Source organism: Rhinopithecus roxellana, chromosome 5 (genome assembly GCF_007565055.1).
Source record: "Rhinopithecus roxellana isolate Shanxi Qingling chromosome 5, ASM756505v1, whole genome shotgun sequence".
Lineage (NCBI taxonomy): Eukaryota > Metazoa > Chordata > Mammalia > Primates > Cercopithecidae > Rhinopithecus > Rhinopithecus roxellana.
In genome coordinates, this window is record NC_044553.1 from 18,289,452 (window position 1) to 18,313,111 (window position 23,660).

General features: G+C 49.5%; 1 protein-coding gene across 2 annotated transcripts in view; it reads right to left on the minus strand.

Moving 5' to 3' along the window:
- Positions 1 to 22,641, minus strand: part of ALDH1A3 (aldehyde dehydrogenase 1 family member A3) — a 36,892-nt gene extending 14,251 nt beyond the window's left edge. The window contains exons 1-9 of one of the 2 annotated variants that reach the window (XM_010381686.2): positions 21,911 to 22,641; positions 16,496 to 16,600; positions 14,359 to 14,499; positions 9,333 to 9,462; positions 8,954 to 9,015; positions 7,855 to 7,983; positions 5,884 to 5,997; positions 3,763 to 3,865; positions 1,190 to 1,374 (exon numbers count right to left, since the gene is read on the minus strand). In XM_010381686.2, coding sequence (XP_010379988.1) covers positions 1,190 to 1,374; positions 3,763 to 3,865; positions 5,884 to 5,997; positions 7,855 to 7,983; positions 8,954 to 9,015; positions 9,333 to 9,462; positions 14,359 to 14,499; positions 16,496 to 16,600; positions 21,911 to 22,009 — 1,068 coding nt within the window. In that variant the 5' untranslated portion in view covers positions 22,010 to 22,641. The remainder of the gene's footprint in view (positions 1 to 1,189; positions 1,375 to 3,762; positions 3,866 to 5,883; positions 5,998 to 7,854; positions 7,984 to 8,953; positions 9,016 to 9,332; positions 9,463 to 14,358; positions 14,500 to 16,495; positions 16,601 to 21,910) is intronic. The other variant, XM_030930367.1, reaches the window with a different exon arrangement.
- Between the last annotated feature and the right edge of the window lie 1,019 nt (positions 22,642 to 23,660).

A 23,660-nucleotide genomic window follows, 5' to 3' on the forward strand; every position in this document is an offset into this window, starting at 1 on the left:
TGTTAGCCACAAGAAGAAGTGCTTTCTGCCAGGGTCACGTGGCATCGGAGTGTGTGGGCTGGGGCCAGTGGAGGGTGGGCACTAATGACCAGAAACCCACCCCTCCTCCACGAGGCCCTCCCTTCTTCCCCAGCCAGGGCATCCCCACAGGACAGCCTGATGTCATGCATAGACACTCACTACCACCTAGACTGCAGAACCTGTCATTTAAAGCTTCCACCTGTTTAAAAATAAAACCTGTCCATAATTGAATACTTCCTAGGTGCCATGAAATTCTCATAATATTCAATGATTACTCCCCATTCTCCAGATGAGGAAACTGAGGCATGGAAGGATTTTTGTGACTTTCATAAAGCCCAGGGCCAAATCTGAGCTCAGATCCACAGCAGCCTCCCCTGTAAACATGCAATGCTGTCACAGTGGGGGAAGTGGCAGCCTCCCGGGATAGACACAAGTGGAGAAGTCACAGGCATGTGACTTGAAATTTCGTGGCTGGGGCAGGACTTTGGCTAAAAGCAAAGTGAGTGGCTGCTGAGCTCCATATAAATAATGCATGGGATGGTCAGGCTGCCCTCTTTTAAATATTTATCCATCTGCTTTACTTCATAATTAGTAAGAAAGTGATACAGGATGTGCCCTGTTAAAGAGGATATTAAATCTCGTGGTTATGATCATTTTCATCCTGTCCTTGGCTTCCCAAACTCGGCCTCCAGATACATGTTCCTACTGCCTGGAGATACATTCTCATGCCCCAGGCTCTCTCCATCTGGGATTGTTTGGTTTCTGATGGTTCACCTTGTCCTGTAACCCACGTGGGCTTGAGGGCCTTGGGCTGCAACTGAGACACCAGGCCACACCCTGCCTGCACTCTGCTACCTTCAGCCAGCCTACAGCCCCTTTTCTGTAGGGAGACCATCCTGGAGAGTGGAGGGTGCAGGCAGATGGCCTTCTGCCCTGGGAACAGTGCCCTCCTCCCATGCCTCAGTGTGTCCTGCCCCCTTCCATGAGTTCCCAGGACCTGACCCGGGACCTGATGGGATTGTGTTGTGTTCTAAAGAAAAGAAAGCCTCCTGGGTAGGGCAAGTCAGTGTTCCTTCCTTGGAGAGGGACCCTGTAGGCCGTGGCCATGGGACTGCCTGCTTCAGCCCCTAGACAAGCACCATGGGTTTAGACACACCAGGGGGATTACCTGAGGCCCCTGTTCTGTTTTGACGTCGAAGGGGTCTCCCACGGGCCGTTTCCTGGCATACTCCACGCTCCGCCTGACAAACTCAGAGTAGACCTGCTCCTCCACGAACACCCTGGAGGCTGCCGTGCAACACTGGCCTTGGTTGAAGAACACTCCCTGATGGGCACACTCCACTGCCAAGTCCACTGGAGGGGGAGGGGCGAGGGAGGCGGGCGGAGTAAGAGGAAGCGATTAAGTCGTTAAAGCAGGACTGGCGACAGCTGCAATTCTAATTGCCTACACAAGAAAACAGGCCCCAGGATGGCTGCATTTCAGAAATTAATTTTGTTTGCAGACTTTCCCAGAGAGGAAGGGAGAAAGGATTTTGGGGTCCACCAAGTTTGGCGTTAAATCAATTCCCTGACTGCAGGACTTCTCAGTACCTTTAATATGCTAATAAGTCCAGAGAATCATAGCATTCCTCATTTCACTTGCCTATGTAACCCTCCCCTCCCCTTTTTCTAGAGGACTAATGTTTTATAGAATAAACTTTGGTAATTATTGATGTAGGCCCACTGGTGAGAACTTCTGAAGAAGCCAAAATTTTCCACCTTGAGTAAAAGAAGGGTCTTATTAAGTAAGGTAACATCATGTGCGTGACTTGAAAGGTCTGACTCTAAGTTGTAGAGCTGACATTGAGTTAAAATCCAGTTATTCAAACCGAGCTGGAGGGCGTTTAGAGAATAAGATCTTGGGGGACACGCTTAGTGGATAAGAATGGTATTGGGATGTCATTTACATCCACAGAGGGGTTTCTAGTGTTCAACCCTTGGCTGGTTTCATCACCACCAACCCCCCGCACTATTGCTTGCTTAAGAAATGCAGCTTTCTTTTGCATAGAGGCTGGCAGTGGCTCTGGGCATTGGAAGGTGATCCACTCCAATTTCATCAGGGCTGCTCCAAGGGACTTTGCCCTTGGCTTTGAGAAGGAGGCTGCTCTTATCTATCTGAGTCATTGTGCAAGTTTCAGTGGCAGCAGGACCGCACCATAAGGTTTGGGGGTACCTCTCTGCACTCTCGACCCCTGCAGCTGGCTGGGCCAGGTCCCAACTTGGAACGGACCCTCCTCCAAAATAACAGACTCATTTCCTGCTCCTAATGGAGCTAGGGGTGAGGCGAAGGGGCAGGGGAATGGTGGCTTGTTACCCTTGATGTCTTGCCTGGGATGCTGGTTATGTCAGGATGTAATTTGTGGACTGGCACTGCCCTGATGAGGAGTGGGAGGTGGCTACACGGCATGTTTTTATGACCCTTGTAAGTAAAATCAAGCCCCAAACACAATTAGTCCTGTGCTTTAGCTGCAGTTTTCCTCCAGAGAGGAAGAAGATGAACTTCAGTGCAGGCGGAGTATCCAGATATGGTGGTAAAGGAAGGCAAAACAGGAGTCTTGGCTGTTTGGGACTCCAAATGCGAGTCACAGTGCCAGAAACGCTCCATGTGGCTCCAAAAACCACTTGCTTTTCATAGCACTAACGGTGCTTCCACACTAACTGCTGGAACACTAACCCAAGCAAGAAATGGGCAGTCCATCTTCACACCCAGCTCCCCTTTCCTTCCTCAGAGCCTGTTTCCTCCTCCTGTCCTTTCTCCCATTGTGAAAGCCAGCTGCCAGAAAGGAACTGATATCAGTTATCTACGCCTTAGTAAGAAATTGTGCCAGGGTCATTTTTCTTAGAGATATTTGCAATTCCAACCTTATCTGAGTGTGAAATGAAAGGCTTTGTTCTCCATGACAGGAATTTCTGGCACCAGTGGACAGGTGGGGGAGGTTATTCTTAAAGGCAAAGGTGTTTTAAGGCACTTGGGAAGTCACACCTTTTGATAGCTGACGCTGTCAGCAGGCGAATGAATGCCCGGCCAGCCCTTTCTTCCCTCTTGTGGACATGGCAGCCAGCAATAGCATATATTTTAATGTTGTGTCATTTGGCTCTGGCAAGACACAAGCTGCCCCCAAACAGCTGAGCAGGTTGCCTTCCCAGGGCAGGGGTGCAGGCCTAGAACCAGGCAAAGAGGGTAATTTGAAGGATCAGTTGCTACTGCCCTCCTCTGATTTATCACGTCTGAGACACAAGGAAAAAGCATCTCCACTCTTCAGGGATCTTAAGACATATGCTAGGAAATGTGACTTGGAGGGGAGAAGAATGAATGACTGGGAGTGGGCGGCACTTGCCCTCCCCCCTCCTCCCAGGGGCTCTGAAGGAGAAGTCACACCTGCTCCTTGTGATCCCAGCTCTGCAGGAACAGGCAGGTAAACTTAAGGTGGAGGCACAGAAACAGGCAGCCTCTCAGGTGCCACTCAAGCCATGTCATTTTGGCAGTAGAAGGCAGCTTTCTACTACAAGTAGAGCTGGCATTTTGATGTCTACCTGCCTGTCTGCGGCTAGCTGACTGTGGGCAGGATGCCCAGGGTGGAAGTATCTCCACTGTGTGTGCATGCATCTTACTCTCAGTTGGTTTTGAATTCAGGCCAGGAAGTGGGGAGAGGTGGATGGGTGCCCCGAAGCCCCAGCAAAGCCCAGGAGGCAGAGACTCACAGTCAGCATCAGCGCACACGATGCACGGGTTCTTCCCCCCCAGCTCCAGCGTCACCCGCTTCAGATTGCTCCGGGAGGCAGCTTCTTTAACCAGTTTTCCAACCTCCAGGACAGAACACAGACCATAATGTACCTTGAATGTGGCTGAACTTGGCCCAGATGCAAACATCAGTGAACATTCTGGACAAGCCCGGGTGGTACTGCCACCACCTCGCTCTCTGCCCAGGTGCTCCAGGCCCCGATGGTGTCACTGCACTCTCCTCCCCTCTGCCAGCATCTCTTCCCATGCTAGACCACGACATCCTGGGATCCTTGGTCTGAGCTGCTCCACTTACAGGTGTGAGTTGGAGCCTCTAGGAGCCCACAGGGCTGGCTGGAAACAAGGCCACCACCCGCTCACCTGTCCTGGTGCCCGTCCTTCTGAGCCCAGCAGACTGGTCCAGCCAGTCTGGTGAAGGGCTTCAGGGACCACGGGGTGACTCTACCCCTCACTAGAAACAGCTGAAATTCCAACAGCCCAGTAGGGAGGTGGTTCTGTGTGGCTCTTTGGTGTGATCTGAGGGAACCTCCAAGTGTTAGAGAAGTAGCGGGGGCAGCCAGCCTTCAGGATAAGAAGGAGCCAATTCTCTGGAAACACACTGTAAGACTGAGGCTGCCGCAGACAGGCAGGGAGTGAAGGGGTGCACTATGAGCAGAAGAGCCACTCACCAGTCATGCTTAACGCCCCCATGGGGTCTCTCCCATTGCCCACCGCACCCCTGGAGGGGAGGGCTGGCCCAACATGACTTGGTGACTTATCTAGGGTAACAAGTAAAGCCTAGCACCATGAACTTCAGAGCTGGGAAGACCCTCAGAGACCAGCACAGACACGGAGGCCTAGAGCCAGAAGCTAGCAAGGGGTGGCCCGGGCTCTTTCGGGTCTGAAACTGTTTTCTCCATTGCTAAGGTGTAAGTGCATTTTAAACATCAGCAAGCTCATGGGTGATGGCTGAATGAGATCTGGAATCCATCCACAGGGACAATGTCTGTCCCCAAGGAGAGTAACAGCATCCATTAGGGCTGGACTAACTGAGGAGGGGGATGGGGACACTGATTGCAGTGGGTGTTTTTTTCTTTTTTAAGTACAGAAGTACTTTCTCATTAGAAGTAATTCCACACAGAGATGTATGTAAATTCAAGGGAGAAAGTCTTCAGCTTCCCTCCCGCTCTGCCCCTGAGCCCACCCCATAGGTGGCAATCAGTAATGATTTCTTGGGAATCCTTCCAGACAATTTCTACTTCTACAAGCACATGCTTTTATGAATGGGATCATATTGTGGATAATTTTCTACAGTTTGCTGTTGTGTGCTTCAACAATAGATCATGGACAGCTTTCCTTGTTGTAACGGCTGTAAAACATTTCATAGAATGAACATAACATCCTTGAAAATATGTCCCTGAAGCCTTCTGAGACCATTTCTTTAAGTAGTTTGTGTTTTTCAAATGGAGCTTCTGAATCAAAACGTTTTTCACTTTTAAATGTTGGATGAGTGCTATCAAAACACCGTCATCTTAGGGAAAGTGTTGGTGAGTGCCTGCTTCCCCATATTCTCAGTAGTATCATTTCAGTTTTTAGCTAACTGGCAGGCAAAAGGAGAGTCTGATTTTGTTTGAATTTGCATTTTCCTGATTACCAGCAAACTAGTTTAAGCTTATTGGGCATTTAGTATTTCTATTCTCTGAACTACCCATTTTTCTACCATTCAGTTTTTTTTTTCATTGATTTGTAGGAGCACTTTACATATGATGGATATAAATTCCTGGAGCACTGCATGCATCACAACTATTTTTCTTTGAGCTTGTTATTTATCTCTTAATTATGGTGTTGTTTGACAAATGAATATTTTACATTTTTACTTTATCTTATCTCTCAATCTTTTCTTCTAAGGCTTCTGAGTTCTATTGGATATTTATTTACTTTGGAAACCAGACCAGTGACTTTTTAAACTGGTTGTTATATACTAAAACATGGTCAAATTTAGAAGAAAAACAAACCATATTAAAGCCTGTCAAAGGAAAAGTTCACAGGTGTCAAGTAACGTGCCACTTTCACTTTCACCAGCACCCCGTGAGGAGGGTTACCTCTGTGGACCCGGTGAAGGCGATCTTGTTGACCTGAGGGTGAGAAGAAATTGCTGCTCCCACTGTGGGCCCGAATCCTGGCACAATGTTCACCACTCCTGGAGGGAACCCGGCCTGGGAAGAAACCAAGATAGCACCTGAAGAAGAACAGACTTCATCCGCCGTGGATCCACATTTGGGCCTAGAGAGCCGTGGCTGTGTCACATCTCCACAGGGATGCCCGGGCCGGGGTGGATTTACCCAGGACCCAGATGCAGTTGACCTTGGGCACCCTGGGAGCTGACCTGGGCTTCTCACCCCCTGCTGCCAGCTCAGTATGCAGGCTGGGCAAGGGGAGATGCCCACTTCTCCTTCCAGGGGGACCCCATCCCAAAGTGATGTGCAGTGCAAATGTGTCATTATGCTGCAAGGTGGCCATGGCCCGCCTGTAGCACAGCACCTTTCCATGTGGGGTGTGTGTGTGTGTGTGAGAGAGAGTGTGTGTGTATGTGTTAAGGGGAGAGGGGCAGCTTGATCACAACCCCCTGCCCAGGATCAGAGGCACCTGCAAAACATCTGTCCAGAGCTTAAGTTTTCTTTTTTCTTTTCTTTTTTTTTTTTTTTGAGATGGAGTCTCGCTCTGTCACCCAGCCTGGAGTGCAGTGGCACGATCTTGGCTCACTGCAAGCTCCACCTCCTGGGTTCACGCCATTCTCCTGCCTCAGCTTCCCGAGTAGCTGGGACTACAGGCGCCTGCCACCATGCCTGGCTAATTTTTTGTATTTTTAGTAGAGACAGGGTTTCACCGTGTTAGCCAGGATGGTCTCGATCTCCTGACCTCCTGATCCTCCCACCTCGGCCTCCCAAAGTGCTGGGATTACAGGCGTGAGCCACCGCTCCCGGCCCAGTTTTCATTTATTGATCAGACCCATTATTGTTCCAAATGGTGACAAGGTATCACTCCCTTAAAGTTATTTGCTTGTTCAACCTAGGTCTCACCTGGAGCAAGCCCTTCTGGAAGGCAGGGACTGCCACCTCGTTCATGTTCATGCCTCGTGTTTTTCATATACTGAGCCTCTTTATCAGGCAAGAAAAGCAAACGAGGTGGAGGACGCTCTTCCCCACCTGTCCTGAGGCTTACTTAGAACACATTGTTTCAGAAGGTCAAGATTTTAGGCACGGTGCTTGAGTCTTTAGATTTTTAGGCACTGTTTCTTAACAGTTGGGATTTTCAAATTCCTAAGTCTCACCAGTGTGACTTAATTATGCCCCACATCACCAAAGGAAAGCGAGAAACTGACTCATCACCAGCTGTTCCCACCTCTCCTCTAAGCAACCGTGGACCTGCCTCCCAGTCATATCAGTCTGACTAAGAAGAGAAAGGAATGGATCTTTCCTTCTGTCCCTCTTTGCTTTCTGTTGCTTTCTCTAAATCTTTGCTCCATACACCGTGGGGATGGACTGACATCTCTGGAAGGAGGTGTCCCTTTGGGCCTCTATTTCCCTAAGTTCTGGCTGCCTGAGGGAGAAGAGATTGCATTCAGAGCAGAGGGTACTGATTAGCAGGGACCCGGCACACAGATAGCTGCAGCCGCCCAGCTGGAGCTGGCAAGGCCACCCCTCCAGAGAAAAACAGACCATTTCATAATCTGAGAATGCAAATCCCAGAGAACCTCCCAAATATTTGGCTCCCTCTTGCTTGACCCCCATGCAAATTCTCTAGACAAACCACTGAGTCCTCAACCATAGGTTTGAGCCCATAATAAGAGTTAAGCATTCTCATTAAGACCACTGGGAGGAATGGAGTTTCTCCAGCTCAGTGGCCACAAGCAGGAGAAAGAACGTGCAGTCGCCAAGCAAAACACTGGGAGTCATTCCCTTCCCACTTGATTGCCAGCAGTCTGCCACTGTCCCATCTCGTGACGGTGGCCTGGTTCCTAGGAGTGGGAATGTTACCAAGAACACGTGATATTTTCTTTTTGGATGTCTCACCTCTTTGATCAGAGAGCCGAGATAAAGGGCGGTGAGGGGTGTCTGCTCCGCAGGCTTCAGGACCATGGTGTTCCCACAGCAGAGGGCGGGTGCCAGCTTCCACACCAGCATCAGCAGGGGGAAGTTCCACTGCGACAGAGCACAGGGGCTTTGGGGGCCCAGATCCACCCTCCTACCCTGTCCCATGTGCCCAGTGATGCCTTTGTGGAGGACACTTGCTTTTCATGGTCTGGATTTGGGGTATATGGGGTAACATAGGAGTGTGCAATGATCAGAACTGCATTCCTGCATAGCACTTCTTAAGCTGCATTCTGGGTGGTACTAACAGGTAGCCTTTGCAAAGAGGATGCTGTTGTATGTGTTCTACCTCCCCCTCTAAAACGTCTGCTGAAGATGTGTCCTCCTCCCTACCTCCATGGGCACTTTTCCAACCCTCACTTCAGGTTGCTACCTGGCTCTCCAGCTTCCTACCTGGCTGTTGTTGCAATGGCCAGAGGCGTCCCAAACCGACAGGCAACACTGTTGCATTTCTTGGGCACCTATAAGCATCCCCACTGCCCAATGAATAAAGTCCCGGCTCCTTGGCAGCCAAAGCTGCTGGAAGCTGGCCCATACCACCTGCCACGTGTGTGCACCCTCTTCCTCACTTTTGCTCCTGCCTGAGCTCTAGCCCCACCACCTTTCCTGCTATTCCCTTCCAAGTAGCCCAGACACCTCTACACTTTTGCCTAGGCCATTCCTACTCCTTGGAAAATGATTTTTGTTGTTGAACAAGTCTTTCTTATCTTTAAGGCTCAGTTAAGAGACTACCTTCCTGGGAATGCTGGCCATCCCTGACCACTCTGGCTGGAATGCACAGTGCTTTCTGGCCGGAATGCACAGTGCTTTCTGTGGCATGCCTAAAGCCGGCCTTAGGAGAGCAGAAATGGGGTCTAATCCTTCTCAACAGCCCCCAAGCATGGAGTTCCATGCCACAAAGAAAATGCTTGTTCAATGCTGGTGCAATCAGATAAAAACACACCAGAAATTGAGTCCAAAGGACACAGGGCAGTGGGGCGGGATCTACATAGAATCTACTGAGAAAAGCTGCCATACTTACTGGAGTGATGGCCCCACAGACACCAATGGGCTCATGCCTGGTGAAGCACACAACGTTGTCATCTGGAAGAGGGTTACATGGTGGGAAAGGACACACTCACTTAATCCAGGTTAGAAACTTGAAGTAATAAAAAGACAGGAAAGAAACCAACAAGGGTGCCAGATTGACGTCTTGTCTATTATACACAGAAGTGATTTGACCTCAACTTTAAAAGTGAAGTTCTTAGAAGAAGAATTGGCAGTACCATTTGGAGAGGGAGTGGGGCTGGGAATGGTGACTTGGGGAAACAGTCAGGAGGGGCTCTGGATTAATGAAAAGACATAGCCCCAAAGGGACTATAATATAAGCTATAATATAAGCTATAATCCACCTTGCTCACCTGTGGGGATGGTCTTGCCCTGGATTTTGTCTGCCCACCCTGCAAAGTATCTGAGGGTTCTAATACAGCCCTCCAGGTCGATGAAAAAGGCATGAAGAAATGGCTTTCCTGTATCCATCGTCTCCAAGGCCTGCAATAACAAGATGATGTCTGTTTTGGACATGATTTGCTTTTCTTTTGTACTGTCAGGTTGTTAAAGATGGAAGTTGGGGAGAGAACACAGTCCTAGGACATCACTCTGTAGACCTCATAGTCAGATGTACCTCTTCAGAAAGCATGACACCAAATGTAAGGTGAGGCCTGTCCCTGAGTGTGAGGATTGCTTTTATTTCAAAACACCTAAAGTGGGCTGTGGGGTGGTGGGCCAGAACGTAGGCATGCACCCTCTTTGAAGGATGCATGGAGGCAAGGCAGATTTAAAGCTGTGCTGGGAAGGAATGCACACTGGCATCTGATCTTCCATCTGTAGCACAGTGGCCTCTGCCGTGTGGCCAGTCATGTGTGCCTGTGTGTTCCCAGGAAGCTCTCTGAAGGTTAGCTGGCTTTGGGGTGGCTGTAGTGGGAGCTGCCCTCCTCGAACAAAAGAGAAAGGGAAGATGTAGGCTCTTCCTTCTCAGCCAGGCTGGCCAGCGTGGCTGTGGAAAGTGACTGAGCCAAGAAGGGTCGCGCCCCCAGCACAAAGATGCAATCCTTCCCTCCTGCACTGCAGAGTCCGGCCGGATGCAGAGTCGGATGCAGAGTCGGAAGGGAGCAGACTGCCCTGCTGGTGAGGGAGGTGATTACCCAGGGCGAGTGTGCAGCCACTCAATGGCAGGGATTCTTTTCTATTTCCAGCCTGGGTGGAAGAGAACCCCTTTGTCCCTCAGACAAGTGGCCCCAGTTGAGCCCAGTGCTGAAACCACCAGTCATCCGCCTCTGCAGGAAGTGGCCGCCCTGACACATAGCCCAGGGCTGGATTCTTGTGAAAGAGTCAGTAGAGTGAGGTGATGATTGACAAAGGAAGAAGAGGCCCCTCCTCAGGCCCAGGGCCTTAACCCCAGCACACTCCCCAATATCTCACCCAGGCCCCTCCTCAGGCGCAGGGCTTTAACCCCAGCGTACTCCCCGACGTCTCACCCTTTGAGCTCAGTGACTGTATTCCCACTTCAAGGTGCAGGCACAGACACTAACGGTCCAGTGACTTGGCCAAGGCCACCCAGTGAGGCAGCAGCTGAATTCGGGGCATCTACTTCCGGCCAGCATAGCAACCGGCCTTTAGAGGCTGCTTCCGGACACGTGTGCCTGGAAAGACTGCAGGACAGCCATTCCAGATGCTCGGGCTACCCCAGCTCCCCTTTGCTTCAGGAATGAACCAAGCCCCCTCTAATTAGGAGGCCACCACATCTGCTGAACCCTAGTTAAGTAAGTGGGCTTTGGGTAAGTCCTGGAATCTCTCCCTGCCTCAGTTTCCTCATCTGTAAATAAGAATAATAATGGTTCCTACCTCACAGGGCCAGTGTTAGAGTGAAAGGAGTCAGTGGACACAGAGCACCAACCACAGTGCTAGATTGGTGTTCACATGAGAACACTGATGATTACACTGATTATCATCATCTTCCCTTTAGGCACCAGAGAAGGGCTTGGTGATCCTCACCTGGGGACCCAGACAGGGCACTGGGTTGCTGAAGACCACAGGACTGGTCTAGGTTGGGGGTGTGTGTTCTGCCCCCAGCAGCTGCCGCTCAGGGATTGAGTCAGGCCAGTGTGACATCAAGTATACCCTACTGTTGGTTCCTGTAGATTTTCACTCAAGTGGGAACTTTCATTTTTCCAGGGGAAACCTAGCAATCGCAAATAGTGCCAAAAGGCCTCTAAGACTGACCTTTGCCAGACAGTAACTGCATATCTGTCGGTGGAACCAGGAGTGTATTCTTTGCTCTTTTCTGGGATGGAAAAAGAGAGAGGACTTCAACATCCAGCACTGAGGGTAAGTGCAAGACATGGAGCCAACATTCTGCCTCCAGTCCTGGATTACCGCCTCTGGCTGAGTGACCTGGGAGAGGTTATTTAACCTCTCTGGGCCTCAGTTTCTCATCTCTGAAGTGAGATAAAAAATCCTACGGCTCAACAAGGCGGGTGATGGTGAGCATTCAACAAGCATTGCTACAACAAGCCGGATCCATGGCGAGCATTCAACAAGCATTGCTATTTGTTTTTGTTATTAACTTCAGCAAGTTTGCTTACTGGAATGACAACATGAATTTACCAGGTTGGTTTTATGGATTTTCTCTGAGCAAAACCCAGGTCATGATAGGTTTAGATGGGAAATTATTAGAAAAAAATTCTGCAGGTGAGTGAGTATAAGTGCTAACTACATATTGAAACAGTCATCCTTTAAACAACTTGTTATTGTGGCTCAATCATGAGTAAACCATAGCCACTCCTAAGTTTATTTCCTTTAGCATTTTAAGAGAAAAATGTGCCCCCTGAGAAATTAACACATCATAACCCTCAGATACTAAAGAATGACGGGAAAGTGCCAGGAAAACAGCACGGCAGGGCTTACAACTAGAGGACCCAGAAATGGCATTTGGGGTGAAAAGGAGAGTGGATAGGGAGGGCTTCCATTTGGGAGCTCCCAAAATGAGCACCCAAAGAGCAGAGTTGGCGCCTGGGTGCCCCAGCAAAGGAAAGCCATCCAGGGGCTGCTGGATCCCCCACATCTGTTTCCAGACACTGAGCACAGAAATAAACACCCAGCTCTGTCAAACCACTGAGCCGGCAAGAGAACACGCTCCATGAACATGCACGGAAACCATATTGAGGTGGAGAGCAAGGGGCGCTCTCTTGTGATGTGGTTGGAGTTTTAAAAACCGTGTTTGCCAGTAATTCTCTTGTCCCTTTCATGTTGTGGCAAAGAGCTGGATCTTATTTCTTGTGGGCAGCGAGGTCCCAATGGCAGAAGTGATTTGCTGGGTTTGCATTCTGAGGTCCTCCAAAGCTCTGTCTGCTGTCAAAACACAGTCGTGCCAGGACAATGGGGCAGGCTGAAGATGAAGGTGGCTTTGCAGCCTCTGCTTCTAAGATGATACTGACACTTAAGGACAGGGTTCGGGGGAGGTGCCCAGGGCACATCCTCTCTAGCCTGCTATTAGTCCACACGGACATTGCTGACTGATGAGCTCATGCCGGGTTAAAACAGAAATGTTTTTGAAAAAGCCAGTTTGGCAGCTTGAGTGTTGAGGCTGGCTTACGTTGCAGGAAGAAACCAGAGGCTCCTCAGAGAGAAGCGCTTACCCTGGGAGGGAGCTACCCTCACCCGGGGAACATGTGGACTGGCTGGGCTGACTGGGACGGAAGGAAGGAGAGCTTTAGTTTCTGTGTTGATGCACCCTTAGGGAAATGCACCCAAGAGTAAGGCCTGAGAGTTCTTCCACCCTAAGAAACACATTCAGGGGCAACAGCAATTTCCGTGTCCTGGCTGACACCCTCCTTTAAACAGTGGCTACCCTACTGCTTGTTCCCGACATCAGAAAAATCATTTTTCCAAATCAAAGGCCAAAAAGGAGATTTCCTCCCTTACAACCGGGCCTCAAGGTTTGGAACAACTTTTAAAAACAAGAGGCTGAGATGTGCAAGGACAGGATGTAAAGGACCTCACAGTCCAGCGTGGCCTCTGATCACCCCCTCAAGACCAGAGGAAATTCTGAGGATCCTGCTAAAGAATGGATTTACAACTGATGAATGCCTTCGCAGCCCAACCTCATGGGGTATGCTGCATCCATCTCCCCACCTAAGGTAACTAGAAATTACTGGTGAGCAGTGCATATAGCTGAGGTTAGAAAATGGGTCTTCATATGGCCTTATTATGATAACTGCTATTATTAATAATAGTTATCATCTATTTAGTACTTACTGCATGCCTGGGGACTCTGCCTAGAATTTTTTTTTTTTTCTGCCTAGAATCTTAAATAGACCATTCTTACACCACTGAGTTATCATTACTGGTGACATTTTACACGAAGAAATAAATCTCAGAGAGGTTCCACAAGTTGTCCAAAGTCACACAGCTAGTAAGTGGCAGAGTGGGGATTTGAACCTACGTCTTTCCTACTCTGAGGTTTCCTATAACCAGGCTATCCTGCCCTCACCACCACTCCACATATGCTTGCTACTAGCCAGTTCAGGGGTGATTGAGGAATAATTTTAGGTCACATGGGAACAGTTTTTTCTATGTTAACTGGTGGCATTTATTTTAATAAGTATTAGAAAAATAAAATTAGCACATCAAATCTGTGATTTCATGAATATTGTTTCTTAGGATGAGGTTAAACTTAAGTTTAAAAGGGAGTTAAGGGTGGGCACAGTGGCTTACATCTGTAATCCCAGCACTTTGGGAGGCCAAGGCCGGCGGATCACCTGAGGCCAAGAGTTCGAGACCGGGAGTTCAAGACCTGGCCAACATGACAAAACCCTGTCTCTATTACAAATATAAAAATTAGCCGGGCATGGTGGCGGGCACCTGTAGCCCCAGCTACTCAGAAGGCTGAGGCAAGAGAATCATTTTAACCTGGGAGGCAGAGGCTGCAGTGAGCCGAGATTGCATCACTGCACTACAGCTTGGGTGACAGGGAGACTGTCTCAAAAAAATAAATAAAATAAAATAAATAAAAGAGAGTTAATACAAAAAAGAAAAAAGTTAAGTACATAAACATACAGGTGGTACCAGGATATGGCCCAGCTCATAGTCACCAATCTGTGAGTGCCCCAAGTCTGAGACCACTGATACAGCTGAACTTCCTACAGACAACCACTTGGTCAAGAAGCTGAGCTACAGAGGACAAAAGTCTGACTTCAAAATGAAAGGGATTCGGTCCAGAGGCATCAACACCTGCATGTATTGCCAGAGAGCTGTATCTCAAAGAATGGAACAGACCCGCGACCACACAAAACCAGGACCCTGATATTTTTTCCCACACCGCATGGGGGACAGGACCCTCACTGAGACTGGCTCATCCCCCACCGGCCCCCATGTGCGTGTACTCACGGCCAAGGTGGCGCGGTCCCTCTCCACCAGGTCAGCCAGCTGGTGCAGCAGCCGCCCGCGACTCAGGGCATCCAGCCGGCGCCATGGCGAGCCCCTCTGGAAGGCAGCCTGTGCAGCCTCCACAGCCTTGTCCACATCGGGCTGAGTGGCCAAAACAACAGAGAGAGGGTGTCATCTTTTGATGTGACTGCAGTTTGGGATTGCGGCTGTCAGTTACAGAGAACAGCAGAATTGTACCGCTGGCAGACAGGCTGCAAGCAGCAGCAAGTTTTTCAATCACTTGAGTGGCTGGGAGCATTCAAGTGATTTTTTTCTTCTTTACATCTTAATATTTCTACAGTGGTCAAATATCATCTTAATATTTCTACAGTGGTCCAAAAAACAAAAATGTTTGTTTCTGATTATAAAAAGCATTTAAAAATATTTCATAAAGTCACCGACCCTGAGTATTTTTCTGGGGGACCAAAGGACAGAAAGACTTTCCACTGGCTGGCTCACTGTGAACACACACAAGCCTGCTGTTCACAGATCAGGTGGGAAATGGCTGTCCGGCCTTTTATTCCAGCTGGGAACTGGTGGTCCAAGAGTGAGAACAGGGAAATTCATTCCTTTCTGGATTGCAGAACTGACCATCATGGAACAGTTCGCAGACAGGGAGGGACATGAAGGCCTTTTTTCTCCCTTCAGCCTCACTCACCCCATGGGAGCAGAACTGGATCGTTTGTGCACTGATAGCATAATCACAACAGAACCTTCTTTCTAAAAGGAAAGAAGTGAGGGCCATTTAGAGTAGTGTCATTCTTTCTTCTTCTCAGGAAAATGGGCCACATTCATCTCGAAGGCCCCTCCGTGCCTCTCTCTTTCTAGAAGGTACAGCAAGGAGTGGATGCCAGACATCAGGCAGGAGTGACTCTACCGAGACTCCGTGTGTACAGAGCTGGCTTGGGGGTGAGCAGAAGCTTGGCAGGGGAGATGTGGGACACTGAATTCCTTGTCCCAGGCTCTGGAGTGGAGGCCAGGACCTCTCCAGCTGCAGAGTGTGGGGTGGCCTCTGGCTCAGAACAGTCACTCAGACCAAGGGAGAAATCAAGGCCCAGGGCAAGGGTCTCGTTCTCCTCCCAGCACGTGTACAAGGCCCTTGGGGGTCTCCTAGTGGAAACCACATTCCATGTCACGGCTTCCCTGTGATGCCCTCACATTTTTCTACGAGCTCCTCTGTGCCATTTTCTTTGTTAGCAGAGCTTAACTGTTATGAGGTGCCAGACAGAGGGGGGTCTGTATAGGTGCGGCTACTGTGCATTTGCACATCTGTCACAAAACTCATGGGCAGGATAAAATCCAAGCCTACTCTGCACACGCCCTTCACTTCATCCACTTCCAACGTCTTCAGTTTGCTGACTAAGAACATCAATCCAGTGCTCCAGCTGTTGAAGAAACATTTACATCTCCCTGCCCTCAGTGGAAGGGCTTTACCTCTGCACTAACATTCAAAATAGATTTAATGGCCTTGCCATGTATAAAGGATGCATTCAGGAGTCCCTTAACTTCCGTATTAGGATATAGACCTTGCACTTGGAAATAGAGTGATAAAGGTTACCACTTTCCATGCTCATGTAAATTTCTAGGAGAAAAGAAATCTGGTGGTTACATTGTTAACTATCCCAGCATCACCCAGGTAGCAACTATTTTTTTCCTTCAAGTCTATTTTTTTTTTCTAAAATGTCTCCTGCCAGAATGTTGCATTTGTTGAAACACACTAGCCGGAAATGCTTTATGGAAAGATTCTTTAATGCCTCCAGGTCCAAATAATTGAAAACAACAACAACAACAACAACAAAACAAAAAACAAAAAACAAAAAAATCTTTCCTTTAGCCATATGATGAGGATAGCTGAGGTCATCCTCATAGATCGAGAAACATCTATCAAAGGAGAATGATTCTCTGCAGAGGATCATCAGTAATTGATCCCATTCTGTGCCACATGTCTGAGAACCACATGCCAATTCATGCAGCTAGCTCAGGCCCTGCCCCTAGGATGGGCCAGTTCTATCTTATAGCTAAGCCAAACTGTTTCCTTATCCTTTGGTCATCTATAATTGAATTACTTAGAGCAATTTTTTTTTTTTTAAGTATTTACCTTATCTCCTTCTTCCACTTCACATATTTTCTCCAGAGTTGAAGGATTATATGTGGCAAACTTTTTTCCACTCTTGGACTCGTGCCATTCATTGTTGATAAATATCTAACCAGGAAAGGAAGTGTAACGAATTAGGTTTAGATCAAAATCATGTAATTTCAACATGCTAAGGACCTTAGGTAACGTCTTAACCATCTTGTCCATCTTCCTCCCTGCTGCTTCCCTCTCCCCTTCAACATTTTATAGATGAGACCCGGAGGCGGACAGAGTCCCAGGACCACATGACCAACAGATCAACCAGGATAGACTCGAAATTCAAGTTTTGGTCAAATAAAACTAAAGTCAGTTAGAGATTTTTTCTAAATTATTATTATTTTTTCAGCAATAACATGGATTCACAGAGGAATGGCTAAGTTAAATGGTTAAACAGAGGCTGTGAATGGAATCTTATACCCTCATAGACTTTGGAAGAAGAGTCAATAGGTTTATATATATAAAAGTCCTAAGCAGTCCGCCTGCCCCTGAAGGGTAAGGACAAACTGAGCACTCCTTTTCTGCTTTCAGCGGCAACACCCAGCAAGACTGATTACCAAGGAGCTCAATTTGAGGAGGATCTCACCATTACCCTTCAGTTTTCACCAGTGCACATCAGCATGTCCCTCCCCAGCATTCCCCTTAAAATGTGTAATTTCGTAGCAAACCACTATGGCACATGTTTACCTATGTAACAGACCCTCACATCCTGCACATGTACCCTAGAACTTAAAATAAAAGTTGATAAAAATGTCAAAACAAAACAAAACAAAACAAAAAAAAACCAAAACGCACAAAAACCTCCGAGGCTTGACAATAAACCAGTGTTGAAATACAAAGTTAAATGTCTGGGTTAGAAACTTTCCAGGTTACATTAAGAGATGTCACAAATAACTGTTTATATAACCCACAGAAATCACTTTTCTGGGAACCTCAGTGATCCAGAATGCAGATGAGAGTGAAAAATTTTTTAACAAGATATCATGAGCAAACTAAGAAGAACATATGAACTTCATGCACTGAAACATATGTACTATTTACTGTTTACACTAAGTTCTAATTGTCTTAATAATGTCACATTAAAAGAGAGGGCTTTTGGAGAAGAACTAGGAACAGACATGACAGACAATACACAAAATACATTCCGACAGCACGGACGTCCCCGGCTGCCCAGCCAGAAGACACACAAACTCCTGCTACACCAACTTGGAATGGCTTCCTCATCACAGTCTATCACAGCATCAGAAAAACCTCTGTGGCAGAAATGGCTAACATGCATGTCTATCAAGTAAAATGCCATCAATAATTTCTGAGTACAGAGTTAGTTCATCAGGTTCCGTTTTTACCTCTATCTGCATATGGTATATACATAGCTTTACTTTACTTCTCTGTGAATCTTTTAAAGGAAGAATTGGGTCCCCCAAGGGCTAATTTCAATTATTGTGAAATTGATTCATTTGGAATATTTGACGCCCCAGTGACGACAGATGAGAGAGGGCAGCCATCTCCTAAGAATGCATCTTGGTTACGTTCTCTGTATTGAGCTTCCTGTATAAACTCCACAGCTCGAGCTTAATACCCGGGTGATGGGGTGATCTGTGCAGCAAACCACCATGGCACATATTTACCTATGTAACAAACCTGCACATCCTGCACATGTACCCCAGAACTTAAAAGTTGATAGAATGTCAAAAAAAAAAAAAAAAAAAAAAAAAAGAAAAGAAAAGAAAAAACAACCCACAAAAACCTCTGAAGCTCATGGGTAAGGAAGCCTGGTCTGAGTCCATTGGGGACCAAGCACAGGAGGCAGACTCTGGCTGGGCAGGTGAGCAGAGACCAGCTGCCCCCCAGTTAGGAATCCAGAACTGAGAGCATCTGTCACCAGTGGGATGTGCCTGTCTGGCTTCTGGAAGCTTAGCATCTCCAACGTGAGGCCAGGCCCCCAGGGAAGTGCACCAGGAAAAGGTCAGGCTACAATTACAGGTTTATTCTTCCAGCTGAAACTAAATCCGAGAGTTCACTTTTGCCATGCAGCAAGTCATCACTTGGTAACAGCGAGAAATTAATAACTGGGGAAGAAGAGTTAAGTTAGTGTGGGGAGGAAAGTGCAGCCAGGAAGAGGGGCCCATTTGTAGAAAGATGAAATTTCGTGGGTTAGATAATAGAGACTGTCAGTGAAAATTGCTGATTCTAGGTCCTTCCTGGTATCAATTCCAAGGGGGAGGGAAAATGAGAAGGTGGCAGAAGAGAATATAAATAAGGGGACTGAAAACAGATTACAATGATCGGATGTCTGCTATACTTCATCTCCAAGCACGCTTGTCCAAAAAAAATTACTGTTTGTTCATGACATTGATCTGTAACCAGTAACCTTAAAAAAAAATCAGACTGACTCTAACCGTATTTTCCCATCACTATGTTTTTAATTTTGTAAAATCTTTTTCTTTATACCACACTACTGTAGTAAGTAATCTTGTAAGTGGTTTCTACTGTTGATTTTTCTCTCCACAAAAACAAAACAAAAGCACAAATATAAGGAAAAGGTATATAAATATGGCCTACTGATGATGCTGGCTGTATTGTTCTGAACTCCAAATCAGAGTAAAGGATCTAGAAGGAATTGTTGTCTTTGATTTGTGGATTAGCATACAACAAACCTTATAGAGGTACAGCATTAAGCTACATTGAGCTGTAGACATGGTTCACATTTTACAAAAGGAACAGAATGACATGGAGTCAGGACTGAGCTGTAAGGTGTCTCAGGTTGAGGTGAAGATAGCAGTCATGCAAGTGAATCCTATTGATGCCGATTTCCAGTAACTTCCATCTGACAACAGGCCACTCAGCTAAACTCAAAAAGAATATGCTTGCAGAAAAGGAGATTTGGGGGAATTTTATTTTTCATAAGAGAGATAATAAAAACTGGTGTTTTAAAATCAGAAAACTTTGAAGAGAATCTCTGCTACTGGAAGAAATTTTATAAGGAAAGAAAGAGGCCCCCTAAATTAGAAGGGACTTCCATCCTCTGAGATCTGTGTGGGGACCCTGGAGGGGCTCTCAGCTCTCCAGAATCATACAGCATGATCCTAGAGAATGCAATGTTAACATGTGAGGACGAATGAAGGGGCTTTGACAAAGTCATCCTTCTGAAAGTTGGACCACCCTGGAAATGGCACTGTCGGGGCTGGGGCTCAGATGGGCCAACTCTGGTGTGTGCCCCATTATCGAGAAGCACCGTGAGTCAATTTTGGAAAATAGCAGACCACTGCTGGCTACGATGCTCCACCGTCTGCTCTCCTGCCAGGCCACCCACCTGCCGGGCCACTTACCCACCCTGGGCCTCAGTCCTGAACTTCAGTTTATCCCGCTCCCTCCCTCGCAGGCACTGTTGGTAGCCTCACTCTCGGCGGCCTCTCCTGTCCAGGCTCCCTGAGGCCTGTGCCAGGGCACTGGCTGGCCACCCTCAGCCACACAAGCTGCCTGGGTCCACAGCTGCTGTGGGGAGGTCTCTGCAGAGATGGGCCAGGAGCCAGGACAGAGCAAGCAGCAGCACTGTCCCCCAACGGGTGGGGAGGGAGCAGCCAGTGTGAGGCAGTTGGGTCCTTCATCGCCTGGGAGACCACTCAAGATCCCAGCACTCCAGGCCCATTGACCACCTTCCCTCAACCTCACTCCTGCACTGGTTCCCTTTAACTGGCAAAGGTTGCGCACTCACCAAGAGGACAGGCAATCACTGCTCTGTGAATTGTCTAAGATCGCCATAAGGGCTACATTTACACTTTAAAAGTGTCCTAAAAATCATAGAGAAAGAGGTAAACTTTTTGTATGTGGTCAGATTGCTGATAGGACTCAAAAACGTAAAAAGTAAAAGGACCATAATACATTTACTTTCTTGTTTCTATATATAGTATTTTGAAATCCTGTACAACCAAAAGAAAACAAACAACCGCCCCACTTCACCACCCGCAGCAGCAGCCAAGCACCTAGGGCGAGGGTCTTACAAAATTAAGGTATCATTTTCACTCTTCCCAGAATTCGTGTTGGAATTTTCACTCTGAAGCTGATATTACAAAGAAAACTACATTAAGAATAATTTTCAGCGTTTAGTTTACAGCGACGTGTCGTTGTTGATTACAGAGCCTTCTGAAAACAGTAAATTAAATGTCATGTGATCAGAGGCTCAGCCGACATTGGGAATCAAGTGCCAAGAGACCTAAATCCGAAGGCCACACGTAGTGCCCTGTAACTTTCTCCGCTTGATTAAAACTCTTTGAGAAAGATAATTGCTACTTTTTAAAGTAAAACGGATGAGGAAATTCTCTAAGTGCGGTGTCAGCTGGAGTTGGGGGCTATGGACAAAAGCAAAAATCAAGAGAAGCCAAAGGTGGGGAAAGTGAATGCAATGGCTCTCGGCCTGGCCTGTGCCTCTAAAGTGCCCCAGCACCGGCCCACGGACAGAAGCGCACCCCAGACAGCCTGGGGGTGTCCTCCATTGGGTCGCGCTTCCGCACCCGGGTCTCTTGGCCCTACTCAGCCCCAGCTCAGAGGCCTCGGAGGCCTTATCATCTTCTTTTATTCCTTTCTGCCCCAGGCAGGTAATCTCACCGTTCTGCCAACGCTCTAGCCTGCCAGCCCACAGCGCAAGGAGGCAGAGAACCGTGCGCTTCTGCGGCGCGACGGAGCCTGGCCGTTCGGCCTTGCTACCCACCGCTTCCCAAAGGCCCATATCTGCGACCTTCCGAATCGCGCTCCTTGCCTGTAAACACCGGGACCTCTGGGCTCCGGAGAGGTTTCATCAGTAAGTGAGCACCTTCCTACTCCCCCTAGTTCTGCTGGTGAGCTGGGTGTAAACTAAGCACGGAAGGTGCCCGATGCGCTTTGCTCAGAGGACCTGTTTCCCCAGTCTTCTAACTGCAGCTCCGCGATCTGGCTCCCGGACTCTCTCTTGGCGTTCTCGGAGAACGCACCTCTGACTCTCTCAAAGCCAGACGCGTCCACCCGGGAAATCATCCCAGGGTTTTTGGGGAGGGAGACCACCGCGCTCCTAGTCAACGCGGCGCGCACCTCCACTCGTGATCAAAGCAGTGAAGGGACACGTCGGGGCCTCGCAGGGATGCGTGCAGCCTGGCACCGCGCGGGCGCTAGACGGCCTCGGTTTCCCGCCTTCGAGGCTCACAGCGCCGAGCCCCGCCGCCGGCGATCCCGCCCAAGATGCCCCGCAAAGGGTGCGGTTTCGAGAGGGCCGAGCCCCGGCAGGGAGGTTCGGGTCTCGGGAGCGCCCGGCGGACCCTCGGCCTACTGGTCCCTCGCCCACGCCGCCCCGAAGCTGGCTGCCCAGCGCAGAGGCTGGCGGCCGTCGGGTGGGAGGGGCGCCCACCTCACCTTGGTGAACTTGACCTCCAGGTTGCGGATAGGGCGCGGCAGGGCAGGCGGCTTCCTGTCCGGCTGCCCGTTTTCCACGGCCCCGTTAGTGGTGGCCATGGCTCCTCCGCGCTCCCTGGCCCGAGGCGCCCTAGTCTGCGGCGCACCGGCTCGGCCTGGGCACTGCGCAGCCTGCTCCCGGGGTGACAGCTCCCCGCCGCTTTATGCAGCGCCCCACGCCTCCCTCCCGAGGGGGCCGTCTAATTGGCTGCAGGACCGGAGGAAGGGCGGGCGGGCTGCGGGAGGGAGGAGAGGGAAGGGGAGGGGGGCCCGCCCGCCTCACCCCACCCCGCCCGCCGCCCCTGCGGGAGCCCGAATGCCGGCAGCTCTGCCCGCGTGCTGCGGACCGTCCCGGCTACCGCGCCGTGCGCTCTCTCGCCCTGGAGGTTGCCTTTGGACTAGCTCCCCGAAGCGCCGCCGGGCCCCGGAAGTCGCAAGGCTGGGACACCCGACCCGGCAGGGAGCTGAGCCGCGGGGGCCACAGCGCCCAGCTGCCTCCCCGAAGCCGGGCGGGCTCTTCCCGCGGCACCTGCAGCCCCCTCCCAGTCGCCGCACAGAGCGCTCGCCCAACTGCGGCCGGCTTGCCGCTCTCCGGAATGCGCGCTCTCCGCTGGGCCCTGCGCCGCGCGGGAGTCGGGGCTCCTGGCGGGGCTGCCCCGCGTCGCTGCGCACGTGCCCTGGTCTTGGGTCCAGCGGCCGGATCCCCGCTCGCAGGACAGACGCTCGCTGCGCCCCACCCTGCCGTAGCGGGGACGGCTGGCTGGCGCACCCCGGCCCAGCTGGCCTGGAATTTCCACGCGGCCCTGGGGCTTCACACGCAGTGGGGCAGAAGGCGAAAGCAAAACGCTGGACCATTCCAGCTCTACGCTGTGGAGCCCTGGCGCCGCTGGGCCTCTGACCTTCACAGGCGCACACCGCCCTCCATCCCAGAGCCCCGGAGTGCAATTAATTTGATTTTTTAAATGCATAAATTATACCTCGATTAAAAAATGATAATTAAAAAGAAAGCACATGAGATCTTTGCTGCTAATCGTTTTAAGAGTTGAAACTCTTGTCGGGCATAACTTCCCAGGAGTGGGAGGTAAGTCTAGCTGCTCTCCTTTTGCCATTTGGGAAATGCTCCATCGACCCCCAGGACTTAATACAGCCCCCATCTGAGACACGGAAGCGGCTTCTGATGCATGCCATTCCTTGGGTCGCTGGAACAAAGACGGGAGGCACGAATTCCTGACAAAAGCTGTGCTTTAATCCTCAGATAGGCTCAGGCCCTTCAGTCCATCTCTTTCTATGAGTAACCCCAAATAATCAACAATGGAGAGGGGTCTTCTTATTTTCCTGAGGCTCCTCCTGTTTTGAGGCCTCCGTGTCCATCTCTGTCCCCTGGTGTCCTTCTGGATAGAGGGGTAAGTTTTGAAGCTTTTGGAAACCCCGCATCTGACCCTTACCCTGTGGTGGTGGAAAGTTCGTGTGCTGTTATGGCCTGGAGTGCACAGCTGAGGACGGGAAAAGGGGATAATGGACCCTCGAACGGGGCGGCCTTGACCAATATCGGCTGGCTAACACTGGTGAGTCTGAGCAATGCCAGCTCTTTCCTCAGCTGCTTCTGCCAAATCCTGGCCTCCCTGCCGTCTTGACTGGCCCCATGGCTCCCACTTAGGTCTCCTGAAAGCATCTGGGCAGATGTGCCATGCCGGGGCCCCTGGGTGGGTGC